This window comes from Bison bison, unplaced genomic scaffold (assembly GCF_000754665.1).
Source record: "Bison bison bison isolate TAMUID 2011002044 unplaced genomic scaffold, Bison_UMD1.0 scf7180017862979, whole genome shotgun sequence".
In the NCBI taxonomy this organism is placed as follows: domain Eukaryota; kingdom Metazoa; phylum Chordata; class Mammalia; order Artiodactyla; family Bovidae; genus Bison; species Bison bison.
The window spans coordinates 3,294,986-3,312,248 of NW_011493551.1; the positions used below are offsets into that span (position 1 = coordinate 3,294,986).

At 36.5% G+C, this 17,263-nt stretch overlaps 1 protein-coding gene across 1 annotated transcript in view; it reads right to left on the reverse strand.

Moving 5' to 3' along the window:
• Positions 1-17,061, reverse strand: part of HPSE2 (heparanase 2 (inactive)) — a gene marked incomplete at its 5' end in the record, with an annotated part of 275,793 nt that extends 258,732 nt beyond the window's left edge. Inside the window, 2 exons of the mRNA XM_010833116.1 lie at positions 4,865-5,036; positions 16,888-17,061. Coding sequence (XP_010831418.1) covers positions 4,865-5,036; positions 16,888-17,061 — 346 coding nt within the window. The remainder of the gene's footprint in view (positions 1-4,864; positions 5,037-16,887) is intronic.
• Between the last annotated feature and the right edge of the window lie 202 nt (positions 17,062-17,263).

Genomic DNA, 17,263 nt, shown 5'->3' on the forward strand with positions numbered 1-17,263 from the left:
ACTTTCTGTCATAAGGGTGGTGTCATCTGCATATCTGAGGTTATTGATATTTCTCCCAGCAATCTTGATTCCAGCTTGTGTTTCTTCCAGTCCAGCGTTTCTCATGATGTACTCTGCATATAAGTTAAATAAACAGGGTGACGATATACAGCCTTGATGTACTCCTTTTCCTATTTGGAACCAGTCTGTTGTTCCATGTCCAGTTCTAACTGTTGCTTCCTGACCTGCATACAGATTTCTCAAGAGGCAGATCAGGTGGTCTGCTATTCCCATCTCTTTCAGAATTTTCCACAGTTGATTGTGATCCACACAGTCAAAGGCTTTGGCATAGTCAATAAAGCAGAAATAGATGTTTTTCTGGAACTCTCTTGCTTTTTCCATGATCCAGCGGATGTTGGCAATTTGATCTCTGGTTCCTCTGCCTTTTCTAAAACCAGCTTGAACATCAGGAAGTTCACGGTTCACATATTGCTGAAGCCTAGCTTGGAGAATTTAGAGCGTTACTTTACTAGTGTGTGAGATGAGTGCAATTGTGTGGTAGTTTGAGCATTCTTTGGCATTGCCTTTCTTTGGGATTGGAATGAAAACTGACCTTTTCCAGTCCTGTGGCCACTGCTGAGTTTTCCAAATTTGCTGGCATATTGAGTGAAGCACTTTCACAGAATCATCTTTCAAGATTTGGAATAGCTCAACTGGAATTCTATCACCTCCACTAGCTTTGTTCGTAGTGATGCTTTCTAAGGCCCACTTGACTTCACATTTCAGGATGTCTGGCTCTAGGTGAGTGATCACACCATCGTGATTATTTGCGTCGTGAAGATCTTTTTTTGTACAGTTCTTCTGTGTATTCTTGCCATCTCTTCTTAATATCTTCTGCTTCTGTTAGGTCCATACCATTTCTGTCCTTTATCGAGCCCATCTTTGCATGAAATGTTCCTTTGGTATCTCTGATTTTCTTGAAGAGATCTCTAGTCATAGACTTGGATTATTGTGATGTTAAATGGTTTGCCTTGGAAATGAACTGAGATCATTCTGTCATTTTAGAGACTGCACCCAAGTACTGCAGACTTTTTTGTTGATTATGAGGGCTACTTCATTTCTTCCAAGGGATTCCTGCACAGTAGTAGATACAGTGGTCATCTGAGTGAAATTTGCCCATTCCCGTCCATCTTAGTTCACTGATTTCTAAGATGTTGATGTTTACTCTTCCATCTCCTGCTTGACCACATCCAATTTAACGTGGTTCATGGACCTAACATTCCAGGGTTCAAAGCAATATTGCTCTTTACAGCATCAGACTTTACTTTCACTGCCAGAGACATCCACAACTGAGCGTCATTTCTCCTCTGACACAGCCACTTCATTCTTTCTGAAGCCATATGTAAATTGCCTTCCACTTTTCACTGGTATCACATTGGACACCTTCTGATCTGGGGGACTTATCTTCCAATTTCATATCTTTTTGCCTTTTTATACTGTTCATGGTGTTCCCGTAGCAAGAATACTGGAGTGGTTTGCGATTCCCTTCTGCAGTGGACCATATTTTGACAGAATTCTTCAATATGACCCATCTGTCTTGGGTGGCCCTGCAGGGCACAGCTCATAGCTTCATTGAGTTACACAAGAGTCCCTTCACCACAACACAGCTGTGATCCATGAAGGAGCACATCACCATACCCTTATCCAACATATCGTCCTGTGGCTTCCACTGCCAATGACACATTCCATTTCCACAACCCATTTCAGGTTCCTATCATTATGTGTACCACTATAACAGCTTTTCTCACTGATTTCCCTGCCTCTTCTCCAATCTATTTGTCATAGAGGAGACATAGAATACTTTCTGTATAATAAATCAAATTTTTTCACTCCCCAGGTTAGAAACATTCAGTATCTTTCTCACTGTGCTTAGAAGAAATTCTAAGCCCTTCATTATGCCTATAAGTCTCTATATAACTCTTTTTTGTTTAGTTTTTTTAAATTCATTTATTTTTTATTGAAGGATAATTGCTTTACAGAATTTTGTTGTTTTCTGTCAAACCTCAACATGAATCAGCCATAGATATACATAATTACTTCTCTAAATATACCTTTCTTTTGTCAATCTGGCCCCTTTTTCATCCTTAGGATCTTTGCACATGCTTTTCATTTTCCAAGAACACTGACACTGTTCATTTCTCATTTTGTCTAGTTAACACTCATTCAAGTTCAAATTACACTTAAATTAATTTTTAAAAATTGAAGTACTGTTGATTTACAACATTATATTATTTCTGGTGTATGACATACCGATTCAATATTTTTATAGATCATACTCCATTTAAAGTTACTGTAAAACTTTGACTATATTTCTCATGCTGTACCATATATACTTGTTAGCTTATTTATTTTATACATAAGCTTGTGTTTGTACCTCCTAATCTCCTACCCTTGTCTTGTCCCTTCCCCTTCCCTTCTCTCCACTGGTAACCACTGGTTTGTTATCTATATCTGTGACTGTTTCTGTTTTTTATATTTATTAATTTGCTTATTTTTTAGTTTCCACATATAAGTAATAACACAAAGTATTTATCTTTCTCCGTTTGGTTTTTTCACTAAGCATAGTACCTTTCAGGTCTATTCACGTTGTTGAAAATGGCAAATTCATTCCTTTCTATGGATGAGCAATATTTCCATTCCAAATTTTTATCCATTCATTAGGTTGCTTCCATATCTTAAATAATGTTGCTATGAATACTGGGGTACATATATCTTTTTGAATTTGTGTTTTCATTTTCTTCAGATATATACCCATAAGTGGGATTGCTGGATCATATGGTAGTTCTATTTTTAGTTTTTTGAGTAATCTCCATACTGTTTTCCAAAGAGGCTGCACCAATTTACATTCCTACCAACAGTAGATTAGGGTTCCTTTACGCTATATTCTCACCAACATTTGTTATTTGTGGTCTTTTTGACGATAGCCATTCTGACAGGCGTGAGGTGCTATCTCGTTGTGGTTTTGATTTGCATTTCTCTGATGATAAGCAACGTTCAGCATCTTCTCATGTGGTTGTTCCTCTTACGTGTTAATCCTTTAGAGAACACTTCCAACCACCTAACTTGGTCAAATCTCAGCATTTACAGTCATTCACAGAAACTTGTTCCTCTCCTTGTTATTGTTTCAGTCTTAAGATAAGTTGATTATTGCCTATGTCTCCCTTACCATAGGACATACTCCATGAAGGTAGAGAAAGTATTTGTTTTTGTTTATTATAACACTCCTGTTTTCAAACACAGTACCTGGAACATAGCAATTACTCAAGAAGTAGTTGCAGAATGAATGAATTACTGATACAAAGTCATGCTACTGAGAAGACACTATCAGTCCCATGAAACTATATTAATCAGATCATTAAAGAAAAGATATAATCTAAAAGAATAACTATGTGGACTTAGTTATTGGCTTTGCTTATGTATTATGAACTATGAAAATGTTCTAAATATGTGATTCTTATCCCCTAATTACAACATGTAAAATAAGGCCAACTTCTTCATCACCCTCCCCCCTCTCCACCACATACACGAGATAATTTAAAAGTTCAGCAAAAGTATGCAAAAGGAAGCCCAGAGTTTGTACTTGTAGGTAGGAGTAAAGGTCAGAAAAATTGTTCTGCAAGGAAAAAGGGAACTAGAAGGAGGGGAATAAACAAAAAAAGGTGAAGGAAGGACAGGAGTTAATATAAAGGCTTGGGGATTCTTTGTAAAGAGGAAAATACCTAAAATTAAAATTCAGACTGTTAATGTTACAGTGTAAATCCTTCCACCTTCCCAAGCCTTCAATAACATCTGCTATGTTAATTAGCTTAGATCAAGACTAAGCTACCACAAAAGGGAAGAGAGAGAGTCATAAGAGCCATCAAGCCAGAAGGACCATTAAGGAGGTTGCCATAGGTTTCTTTCTACTGGGATATATATGTTTATACTTGTATAGCATTTATCTAACCTCACTTGGGCTGTACAATTCACTGGAAAATACCTTACTTGTTTTCGAATTTATAGGAATAACCATAACTATCCCGGAATATGACAGGATGCTGCATAAAACGTATGCCAGATGAACTCCTGCCTCTTCCACCTTCCTTGTTCCCGCCCTTCCAGGTATAGTCACATCTCCACTTTGGGTCTTGGATTCAACATCTAACTCCAGTCTTCCTCATGCTATTCCCTGTGACATTCCCTCCAACTCTGCATAATTAGACTCAACATGCATGAATATTCCACTTATTTTATCTGGGCCTGGCCCACCAGCAGCACTGGGGAAGACAGCATTTAACACAGTGACCATCCACAACCAATGCTTAATAAATGGTTGTTCGATTCAGTCAAAATTAAATAAATCACACGATAGTAATTCTCTAGAATACCTAACAAATTTGTTAAGCTATGCTTTAATGTACAGATGTTTGTAGTGTTTCTCAACTTTTTAACCTAGTTTCAGTGTCCAGGATTTTGTCAAATTTTACTTTCTATAAGAGTTCCCAAGAGTATAGCAGATAATATTTTGCCCTTTAAAAAATATTAAGTTATATTATGCAATGCTATAATATTAAATGTGCTTTTTAAAACAACACAGCCTTTCCAACCTGTTTTGGAGTTTGCGATATTCCTCCCAATCCCACCCACTTCTGCTGACTGTGGAAGGCCTGGAGAGATAAGTTCTTGCACTGTTTGTAGAGAATCCTTGGTTTATGGTGGGAATTTTCACTTTGAAAGAGTCTCTCTGTCCTTCTTAAGACCAGAAATAACCAGGAAGAGTACAAATACATTAACTCATTACATGTAATGAAAAACGTTTTAAAAACTGCTAAATAATCTGACCTACCCATCTAGAAGGGCGATGACGTTTTTCCTGGGCCGCCCAATATTAGGGCCATACAAGCTGGCTCTGGAGTAAATCCGGATGGGTTGCAACAGGCTCTTCAGCTGGATGTAATCCTTTCCCAACTGGCTGCCATTTACTGCCCGGCCATGCATGGTCCGATAGTTATTTGGTTCTAGATTAAAAGCAGACATGCAAGTCAGAGTTGGGAAGAGTGAGGTTCTGCCAACCTTTTCCTAGCCACAGATCTCTCTCCCTTTTTTCTTAACAATGTAAATAAAATAACCAAAGGAGGGTGCAAGCTAGCTGAACTTGAGAAACTATCCCAGCAAAAAAGTCAAGTGCCATTTTATCATTCTATTTATTTTCAAACTAATCTTCACAAAAGGTCATCTAATCCACAACAGAAAGACCATACTGATTTTCAAATGATAGTTTATAATAAATGGCATATTGAGTTGAACAGTATCCCCCCAAATTAATGTCAATCCAAAACTTTAGAATGTAATCTTATTTGGAAATAGGGTCTTTGAAGAAGTAATTACTCAAGATGAGGTCATATGGGATTAGAATGTGCCCTAAATCCAAAGACTGGTGTTTTTATAGAGAAAGGAGAGGAAGATTCAGGTACACAGACACACAGGGAGGAAGCCCATGTGTCAATGGAGGCAAGAATTCAAGGGATACTGCTATTCCAAGGCTTGCTGGTAGCTATTAGAAGCTAGAGAGAGGCACTGAATAGATTCTCTCTTAAAGTCTCCAGAAGGAATTAACCTTGGCAATGCTTTGATCTCAGACTTCCTAAACTGTGATAGAACAAATATCTCTTGTGTTACACCACTAAGCTTGTCATGACAGGCCTAGAAAACTAATACAAATGGTAAGAAGGGAACGCTTCATAAAGATGATCCTTGTGTCAAAAAGACAGAAAAAATTTAATATTCAATTATAGCAAAGTGGCTGAGTGTAATCCTCTCGCCCAGTTCCTATTAACTTGGTAGTCCTAAAAAGACAAGGAAAGTCCTAAAATCCAGCAGCTCCACTGCTGGAAGAGCTAACTTGATTTGCAATGAAGGACATATCCCAGAGAAGGCCAACATTTTGGTTAACTTGAGGTTTTGACACTGGTAGGGGCAAGAAATAGATCAGCAGACTCACAAGAAATGTAACAGGGAGATTTGGGGAGCGAGGAAATCACTGAGTATTTTGGTAAACCCACAAATACCCCTCGTAGTCTGGAAAGTTGTTCTCAGGAGGGACTGGAGAGGGCACTAGCTATCTACACATTCCCAGATGAATATGAAACATAATATACTCATAAAGGACACATGAAAAGGCAGGTCAGAAATTAAAAGCCAGTAAGACTTGCAAAATGCCTGAATTTTGAATGTGTTCACAAACCTATACACAGATCTAATGGTAAAGATGAAGCCGTAACAGCTCAAGGCAAGCGTAACCTCTGATCATTCGTCACCTTACCACTAAGCTATGCCGATGCAGAGGTAACCCCTGGGAAGCCGGCTTTACAATTAAAAAATAATTGAAAAATTAAAAAAAAAAAAACACGAATAGATATTAGTAGCTACATGATGCAAGGGAAATGAACTCTATGGAACTAGTCCAGGAAGTGACTAAACAAACAGAAAAGAAACAACAAAAAAACCTCTGGAAAGGAGGATTTGGAATCCAGAGTTACCCCCAACATATTATCTAAAATGTATAGTTTTAAACCACAAAAAATGACAGCATGTAAAAAAATAGGAAAGTACTACCCATAAGCAAGCAAAAAAGAAAAAAGAAACTATTTCTTAGGGAACTCAGATATAGGACTTAGCAGACAAGGACTTCAAAACTGCTTTTATAAATATGCTTAAAGAACTAATGGAAGAATAAAAAATTAAGGTATGATTTTACTGACTAATTACATATAAATATAGAGATACTAAAAATAAATACAGATAGAAATTACAAAAAATTATCAAATGGAAATCTTGGAACTGAAACAACTCTTCACATTTAGAACACAATGGAATTAGTAGCTGAATTTTTATTAGAAATAAGGCCAGAAGACAGTGAGAGGATACATCCAAAATTCTGGGAAAAACATCAATCAACAATTCTGTATGCAGCAATCTATGCTTCAAAGCTGAAAGCAAAATGTAGATCTTCCCAGAAAAACAAAGGACAGAACTTGTTGTGAGAAAATCTGTCTTACAAGAAATAAGAAAGGATATCTTTTAGGTTGAAAGAAAATGACAGCAGATAGTGATCCAAAAGCACACAGAGAAATAAAGAACACCAGTGTATGTTAATATATGTGTGCCCTGACCATAATAGAATTAAACTGGAATTCAACAATGGAAAGAAATTTGAGAATCTATAAATATTTGGAAATCAGACAAATAATCCATGAGTCAAAGAGGAAATTGCAAGAAGAATTAGAAAATATTTTAATGAAATGAAAATGAAAATATAATACATAAAAATGTATAGGATGACACCAAAGGCACAATTCATGAAAGCAATAATTAAGAAACTGGACTTCATTAAAATTAAAAACTTTTGCTCTGCAAAAGGCAATGTTGAGAGAATAGAAGACTAGCTTAAGATCGGGAGAAAATACTTACAAAAGACATACCTAATAAATGACTTATTAAAAATATAGAAAGAGCTTAAGACTTACTAAGAAAACAAACAACCTGATTTAAAAATATGCTAAAGGTCTTAACAGATACTCACCAGAAGACATACAGATGGCAAACAAGTATATGAAAAAAGATGTTCTACTTTATATGTCATCAGGGAAGTGCAAATTAAAACAACAATGAAGTTCCACTATATACCTATTAAGAATGGCCAAAATTTGTAACACTAACACCACCAAATACTAGCTAGAATATGGAGGAATTAGAGGAACAGAACTCTCATTTATTGCTGATGGGAATGCAAAATGATATGGTTACTCTGGAAGTTTGGTGGTTTCTTACAAACAAAACATACTCTGAGCATATAATCCAGCAATCACGTGCCTTGCTTTTATACTGCTGCTGCTGCTGCTAAGTCACTTCAGTCATGTCCAACTCTGTGCGACCCCATAGATGGAAGCCCACCAGTCTTCCTCGTCCCTGGGATTCTCCAGGCAAGAACACTGGAGTGGGTTGCCATTTCCTTCTCCAATGCATGAAAGTGAAAAGTGAAAGTGAAGTCGCTCAGTCGTGTCCGACTCTTCGCGACCCCATGGACTGCAGCCTACCAGGCTCCTCCGTCCATGGGATTTTCCAGGCAAGAGTACTGGAGTGGGGTGCCATTGCCTTCTCCGTGCTTTTACACAGAGGAGATGAAAGCTTATGTCCTCACTTTGTCTGCACATGGATTTATGGCATCTGTATTCACAAGTGCCAAAAGTTGGAGGCAAACAAGATGTTCTTCAGTAGATGAATAGATAAATAAGCTGTAGTACATTCACACAATGGAATATTATTCAGCACTAAAAAGAAATGAGCCATCAAGCCATGAAAGGTTCTATGGAGGAACTTTAAATGTATATCATTAAGTGAAAGAAAGTGTTAGTCACTTAGTAGTGTCGGATTCTTTGCAACCCCATGGACTGTAGCCCACCAGGCTCCTCCATCCTTGGGATTTTCCAGGCAAGACTACTGGAATGGGTTGCCATTTCCTTCTCCAAGGGATTTTCTTGACTCAGGGATTGAACCTGGGTCTCTTGCATTGCAGGCAGACTCTTTACTGTCTGAGCCACCAGGGAAGCTGGCATTAAGTGAAAGAAGCCAATCTTAAAAAGCTGTAATACTGTATGATTCCAACTATATGATATTCTTATATCATAAGAATAAAAGGAAAAACTTTACAGATTGTAAAAGGATCAGCGGTTGCCAGGGATTGGGGAGAGGTGGGAGGGATGAATAGGTGGAGCACAAAGGATTTTTAGGGCAGTAAATACTCTACATGATACTATAATGATGGATACATGTCATTATACATCTCAAACCCATACTATGTACTCATCAAGAGTGAACCATAATAGTGAACCATAATATAAACTATGAATTTTGGGTGATTATGATGTATAATGTAGGTTCATCAACTGTAACAAATGCACCACTCTGGTGAGGGATATTGATAGTGGGGGAGGCTACCCAAGTGTGGGGGCAAAGAATATATGGGAAATCTCAGTACCTTCTCAGTTTTGCTGTGAACCTAAAACCGTTCTTTTAAAAAGTTTTTTAAAAAGTTAATTTGAGCAATAAGAGATTGGGATACACACGCAGAGGCCATGTGAGGACATAGTGAGAAGGTGGCCATCTGTAAGCCAAGAAACAGATCTCGGTGGGGGGAAAGCTCTGGTGATATGTATATGTTAGACTTCTAACATTTTTTATTGGTTAGGAAAAAAAACAGTGCTTACAGCCTTACAGACTCCTATATTAGAAAATAAGAAAGATCTCAAGTCAATAATCTAAGTTTTTCTCTTAAAAACAAAGAGAAAAAGAAGAGGGATATAAAATCAAAGCAAGAAGAAAGAAAATAATAAAAATTAGAGTAGAAATCAATGATATAATAAAGGAGAAAAATCCACTGAAGTAAAAGTTGGTTCTTTAAAAAGATCTACAAAATTGATACAACCTTTGGCTAGACTGGCCAAAAAATAAAGAGAGAAGAAACAGATGACCAAATTTAGGAATGAAAGAGGAAATACTATTAAGGACCTCACATTAATTAAAAGGATAAGGGACTACTGACACTTGCTCCTTGGAAGGAAAGCTATGACAAACCAAGACAGCATAGCAAAAAGCAGAGACAACACTTTGTCAACAAAAGTCTATATAGTCAAAGCTATGGCTTTTCCAGTAGTCATGTATGGATGTGAGAGTTCGACCATAAAGAAGGCTGTGAGAAGTGAAAGTGAAAGTCACTCAGTCGTGTCTGACTCTTTGTGACCCCATGGACTATACCGTCAATGGAATTCTCCAGGCCAGAATCCTGGAGTGGGTAGCTGTAAGAATTGTAAGAAGCTGTAGGAATGTAAGGCTGAATGCTGAAGAATTGATGCTTTTAAACTGTGGTCCCAGAGAAGACTCTTTAGGGTCCCTTGAACTGCAAGGAGATCAAACCAGTCAATTCTAAAGGAAATCAACCCTGAATATTCACTGGGAGAACAGATGCTGAAGTTGAAGCTCCAATACTTTGGCCACCTGATGTGAAGAGTTGATTCATTGGAAAAGATCCCAATGCTGGGATAGATTGAGGGCAAAAGGAGAAGGGGGCAGTGGAGGATGAGATAGTTAGATAGCATCACCGACTCAATGGACATGCATCTGAGCAAACTCTGAGAAATAGTGAAGGACAGAGGAGCCTAGTGTGCTGCAGTCCATGGGGTCACTAAGAGTTGGACACAGTCAGCAAGTGAACACCACCACCAAGAAATGAACAACTTTGTGCCAATAATTTACACAACTTAGACGAAATGAAAAAATTTTTAGAAAAGACACAAACTATGAAACCCAAATTAAAAAAAAAATAGAAAATCTGAATAGGTCTATAACTACAAAAAACATTTAATCAGTCATTAAAATTATTTCCACAAAGGAAGCCCAGACTCAGATGGATTAATTGGTGAATTCTATAATGTATTTAAGGAAGAAATAATGCACAATCCTTCACAAACCTTTTCAGAAAATTGAGAAAGAAGGAACAATTCCCAACTTACTTTATGAGGCCCATATTCCCCTGATACCAAAGCCAAAAGCATCATAAGAAAACTACGGATGAGTATCTCTCATAAATACAGATTCAAAAATACACAACAAAATATCTCCAAATGAAACCAGCAATGTATAAAAAGTATTATAGTATCATGACCAAGTGAGATTTACACCAGGAATGCAAAGTTGATTTAATAGCAACACCCAACTAATTAAAATACTGTATTAACAGAATAAAAGACCAAAACCACATTATCATTTCAACAAAGAAACAAAATGAAAAGCTCTTTTACAAAATCCAACACTCATTTCTGATAAATACTCTCAACAAACTATGAATAGAAGGGAAATTCCTCAATAGAAGGGAGATGCTTAACAGCATCTAAAAAAAATCTACATACTTATGGGTAAAATACTGAATGCTTAATGGTAAAACATACTTAATTCAAATACTGAATGCTTCCCCCCTAAGATTAGGAACAAGACATGGATGTGTGCTCTTATCACTTATATTCAACATTTGTATTAGAGATTATAGTCAGTGCAGTTAGGCAAGAAAAAGAAATAAAAAGGCATCTAAATTAGAAAGGAAGAAGCAAAACCATCTTTATTCTCACAATATATCTTGTATACAGAAAATCATAAAGAATACACGCATGTAGGAAGTGGTGACCCACTCCAGTATTCTTGCCCGAAGAATCCCATGGACAGAGGAGGCTGGTGGGCTGTAGTCCATGGGGTCGCAGAGTCGGACATGACTGAGTGACTAAGCACATGATTATTATACCAGAGAGGCAGGCGTGAGGGTGGCAAAATGGGTGAGGATGATCAAAAGGTACAAACTTACTTTATAAAATAAATAAGTCATTTGGATATAATATACATCCTGGTGACTAGAGTTATGATACTGTATTATATATTTGAAATTTGATAAGAGAATAGATCCTAAAAGTTCTTATCACAAGATAAAAGTATTTGTAACTATGTGAGTTGATGGATATCAGCTGAACTTATCATGGTGATCATTTTGTAATAAACACATATATCAAAAAAAACACAATGTAGTCCAAGAACAGACATACAGATCAGTGGGAAAGAATTGAGCCCAGAAATAAACCTATTTATGGTCAACTGATTTCTGACAAAAATGTCAAGAGAATTCAATAAGGAAAGGAAAATCTTTTAAATAAACAATGCTGAGACAATTTAATAGCCATGTGCAAAAAGATGAATTTAGATTCTTATTTCACATCATACTCAAAACTTAACTCCTACTGGATCTTATTCCCAAAAGTAAAAGCAAAAACTATAAAGCTTTTAAAAGAAAAAAATAGAAAAAACTCTTTGTGACCTTGGGTTAAAAAATCTTTGTGATCTTGGATTAGGCAAAGATATAATATCAAAAGCATAACACATCAAAAAAAGTTGATAAGCTGAACTTTATCAAAATTCAGAACATCTGAACTTCAAAAGATCCCATAAAGAAAATGATAAAATAAGCTACAGATTGGGAGAAAATACTTGCAGATCATATGTTTGATAAAGATCTTGCATTCAGAATATATTTAAAACTCTTACAACTAAATAATATGATGACCTAATTTAAAAGACAAAAGATTTGAATAGACATTTCACCTAAGAAAATGTAAGAATGGTTGATAAGCATGTGAAAAGATGTTCAATATCACTTGTCATTAGAAAAGTGCTAATTAAAGGCATATTAATATACTACTTCAAACCCACTAAAATGGCTCTAATCTGATAGAAAATAAAAAGTGTTTGCAAAGATGTAGAAAAACTGTAATCCTCATGCATTATTGAGGAAAATGCAAAATGGTACCGCTACCACTACTTTGGAAAGTAGTGTGGTTAATTTGTTCAAAAATCAACATAAATTTACCATACAAACTAGCAACTCCATTCCCCTCTGAGGTATCTTCCTACAAGAAATGAAAGTATACAACCACACACAGACTTGCAAATGAATATTTCAGCACCATTACCGATCATAATAAAAAAACAGAAACAATTTAAATGCTTGTAATCTGGTGAATGGAAAAACAAAATGTTATATATATATATATATACACATGTATATGTATACACGTATATATGTATGAATATATGTGTATATTCATGCATTGGAATAGCATTCAGCAATTAAAAGGAATGAACTACTTTTACATGTTACAACACGGATACACCTCAAAAACTTGCTAAGTGAAAGAAATCTACAGATGCAAAAGTCTACATACTGTACGATTCCAGTTACATGAAATGTCCACAAAAGACCAAAAGCAGATTAATGTCTCCTGGGACTGGGAATGGTTACAGAGACTGGGTTACAGAAAACCAGCATGAGGGATCTTTTTGGAGTTATGGAAATGTTCTAAAATTGGACTGTGGAAATAGTTGTATAGGTCTATGAACTTGTTGAGAGTATATATGTAGATGGGAGTATGTGGAAAAAGAATAGAGAAGATAGTTGATGAAGGTGAGAAGCAAGCAGAGAGAGGGAAAGGAAAAAAGTAAGCAGGTAAAGTGGTGACTTGGAGTAGGAAATGGCAACCCACTGCAGGATCTTTGGCTGGAAAATTCCAAGGAAAGAGGAGCCTGGTGGGCTATAGTTCAAGGGGTTGCAAACAGTCAGACATGACATGCAAGGAAACATTTCATATCTACAAAACATAGTTGTTAAAAATCTTGTATCAAGGCAATCATTCTTTCATAGACTTTGACATCCTAAGCTTACTAAATTTTCACCTCTTGAAATTAAGTATGTTTTTGTTTTCATGGTCTGTATCCCACACTGTTCACCAATTTTAAAGAAGAAAAAAAGTAAGTCATTTGAAGTTTAGCTACTCTAAGAGAAACAACCAAAGAAATATCTACTTCAGTTTTTCCAAGGCCAGATTTACTCTAGAGTACTTGTTAATAGGATGTAGGTATATGGGAGGTTGAGTGATAAGAGAACTGACCAGTTCTGTTGTCTCTCCCTAAATGTGGATATAATCGTTAAACTATTACATCTGTCCAAAAAGATAAGGTTACAGAGAAGAAAATGGGTAAAAGATTGGAGAGACAATCCAGACCAGGAAGATGACCAGATAATTTTTGAGGGGCAAGGACCTGAATATACAACATAGAATAGTTGTGAGCAGAATACACTGGATATCTCTAGGGATATGGTGCTAGCATAAGAAAAACTATCAGTAGTTTAAAATGAATTAGAAAAAGCTACAAGATAAATCTTCAAACCCTAAAAGGTGTGTTTAGTTGGGCAGACTACTTATTTGTCATACCAAAAAATAGAAATGCAGCTTTTAAAATAAAAGGAAGAAGGGGTAAACCGATCAACTCCAGTCTTCTTGACTAGAAACTCAAAAAACTATCTATATCTACCTTGATGGAAATTCTCACAAGAAACTTTACCAGATACTTTCTATCTTATTGAATTTTTAAATTCATAGCCTTGGTTATTTTTCTGTATTCCTGTCTATATCCCTATTTTCTTATCTATGACCATACCTTTTCTCCTCCTCAAAACTGATTCTTTGTTTTTGTTCATCCTTGAAGAGACACCAAAAAGATGATGATGAGAATCAAGTGTGGCTAAGGTGACTGAACATTTTTAAAATGCAATTAGCTCCATTTCCAAACTGTTCAATGTAATTTGGGGGAAGGATGGAAAGAGGCAGACTCTCAGTTATTTGGAACAGATAGAAATATACAGAAAGATGCATATACTCTCCCCACCCACCTCCTGCCACCAAATCACTTCAGTTATATCAATTAAAGATTTACTTAGTTTAATAAGCTCCCAAATTCAGAGATGCCAAAAACCCTGGAGGAATTACTCCCATCAGTCACTGGTAAGTAAGTTTTAATTGCTTTGTGCTTATCTACAACCAGCTGAGATTCTTTTTATTTATTTTAATTGGAGGATAATTACTTTACAATACAGCTGAGATTCTTTTTTTTTTTTAATTTTTTTAAATTAATTTTATTTTATTTTTAAACTTTACATAATTGTATTAGTTTTGCCAAATTCTTTTACAAACAAATTTTATTTAGAAATAATTTAGAAAGAAAACAAATAGTTTAGGCAGAGCATGTATTCTGTAGCTCACCAGAGGCCCTACCACTCCTTACTGTCTTTCACTCACTCGTTTTAAACATTGTCCCTCATGAGAGCTCTAATGTCCTGTTTGGAGAATGCATTGTTTGAACAGTATTCTGTTGTGTTTGGAGAAAAGAGATAAGCTGGGTAGAGTCTAATATAGGAACAGGGTAAGGTTAGGTACGGTAGTCATGGGTAGACAACACGAAATACCAAAGAATGTCAAGATATTCTGACATGAAATAGAAGATAGGATGCGAAGGGATCAGTAAATCTCTTTGCTGTGTAATAATTTTGCCTCATTCTAAGCTGACCACATCATGCTTGCTTTTGTCCTAGAATGTATGATACTTAGACTGGTTGGGAAGATGAAAAATCTCAGGCTACTCTAGTTACGCTCCCTGTAACCCTAGTTTTGCTCCCTGTATCCAAATTAGCTTCAGTTCAGCTCAAGTCTCCATTTGGTAGCTAACTATCTCCCAATTTCCCTGACTCCAGGGAAGGAAGAGAGAGCTACATTCCAGTAAATGGTTACTGATAGGAAAAAAAAGACACTTGTTCTGAAAAAATCCTCATCTCCTGCTTCCTTATGAGAATTTCAAATTCTAGAGTGCATAAAAACACACACGTGCATGTGTACACAAACACACTCAGTGCTCTGAACAAATATGAGTTAGCTATATATATACCAGGTCATGGACCAAAATGTTAATATCAACTTGTAACAGTAATTTTAAAAGAATTCTTGGTTTATTAGACTCAATTGTTTTGTTCTAAGATTTACCAAAATATGTTTTAATTAGGGAATCAGAATATTTTCCAATTTAAATTATCCATAATTTTAACTATAATCCATATTAGTTGACTCAATAATATTAGACAGTCATGGAATTTATAGAATATCATATATATAACAAATCATACATTCATACCACTAGGAAAAATAGTGTGACTTAGGCAGTATTTCTCCCAAGTGTGTTCCATGGAACATTGTTCCATGAGATGATAATAGGTCTGTCTCACACACACAAATACACAGACTGCAATGATTAAACATGACTGGCTACATAATTTTCAGGGCCCCATGCAAAATGAAAATGTAGATCCCTTTATTTTAAAAATAAGATGGCAATAGAAGAGCATTAAATCAAGCATGATTCTTTTCTAAGCATGGGATCATATGTGACTACACAAGATGCATTCCCTTGAAACCAACCAAAACCTATTTTTAAAATGATTTTTAAAATGCTGGGCTGAAACTTTCCTGGTGGTCTAGTGGTTAAGACTCCGTGTTCCCAATGCAAGGAGCACCAGTTCAATCCCTGGTCAGGGGAATTAAGATTCTGCATGCTGCACAGCTTGGTCAAAATAAATAAATTTTAAAAAAAGAGATGCTGTCTTGAAATAAAACATTTTTAATGCTGGATTTCATTATCCAGATACACAGATTTCATTGCAGGAGGACTTATATGCTAATGTGCATTGTGAACCTTCAAGACGTACATATACTGAAGATCAGTTCCCGCATATACTTCACCAAACTCTTTCGAATTATTATAAGGTCATCTTATAGGACCAGTGTTCCAGAGAGACACATTGTAAAATGCAGCTTAGGCTGTGCAGATAGGCTATATCTGATTTAACATCAATTTGTTAATTATAAGTCACATATGGCTGCTAAATCGCTTCAGTCATGTCCGACTCTGTGTGACCCCATAGACAGCCTCCTACCAGGCTCCTCTTTCCCTGGGATTCTCCAGGCAAGAACACTGGAGTGGGCTGCCATTTCCCTCTCCAATGCACGAAAGTGAAAAGTGAAAGTGAAGTCGCTCAGTCATGTCCGACTCTTAGCAACCTCATGGACTGCAGCCTACCAGGCTCCTCCATCCATGGGATTTTCCAGGCAAGAGCACTGGAGTGGGGTGCCATTGCTTTCTCCATCACATATGGCATTTCCCCTACATTTGGAATAAGGCAACTAGAGATAACTGTAGATGCAAATAGTGGGATTCACTAAATCTACTCTCCAACTGTTTGGTCTTTTACTATTTGGAAGGTCAACTCAGTGGTCAAACAACCCCAGTGCTTTCTGGGATGTACTAGATATGGTCTGAGACTATATCCCAAGCCAATTTATTTCTCACCTTTTATCTTGTCAATTCAGAGGAAATAACATTCTTACTTACCATTACCCAGTTCCCAAGAAATGTTGTACTTTTTGCTGGCACTGTACTTCAACAGACTCAGGGCACTAGAGCTGTTCCAGGAGTTATTGGGATTACGACGCAGTGCATTTAGAGCGAATATCAGATGGAGTCCAGAGCAATCAGCAAAGTTATACAGTTTGTCTAGAGACCTGGCTGGGAAGAAGCAGAGAAAGGCTTGTAACTTTCAAATCAACATCCCAACAAAACGAAACTATTAACTATTAAAAAAAATGTTTTTATGAGCTTCCTGCTAATAAGAATTATACAGAGGCTTCCAAAAGGGACTATTACCATTTGGTTCAGGGTTCACTTCAAGGTGATTTCTGAAAGCAGCATACACAATTCCAGATAAAGG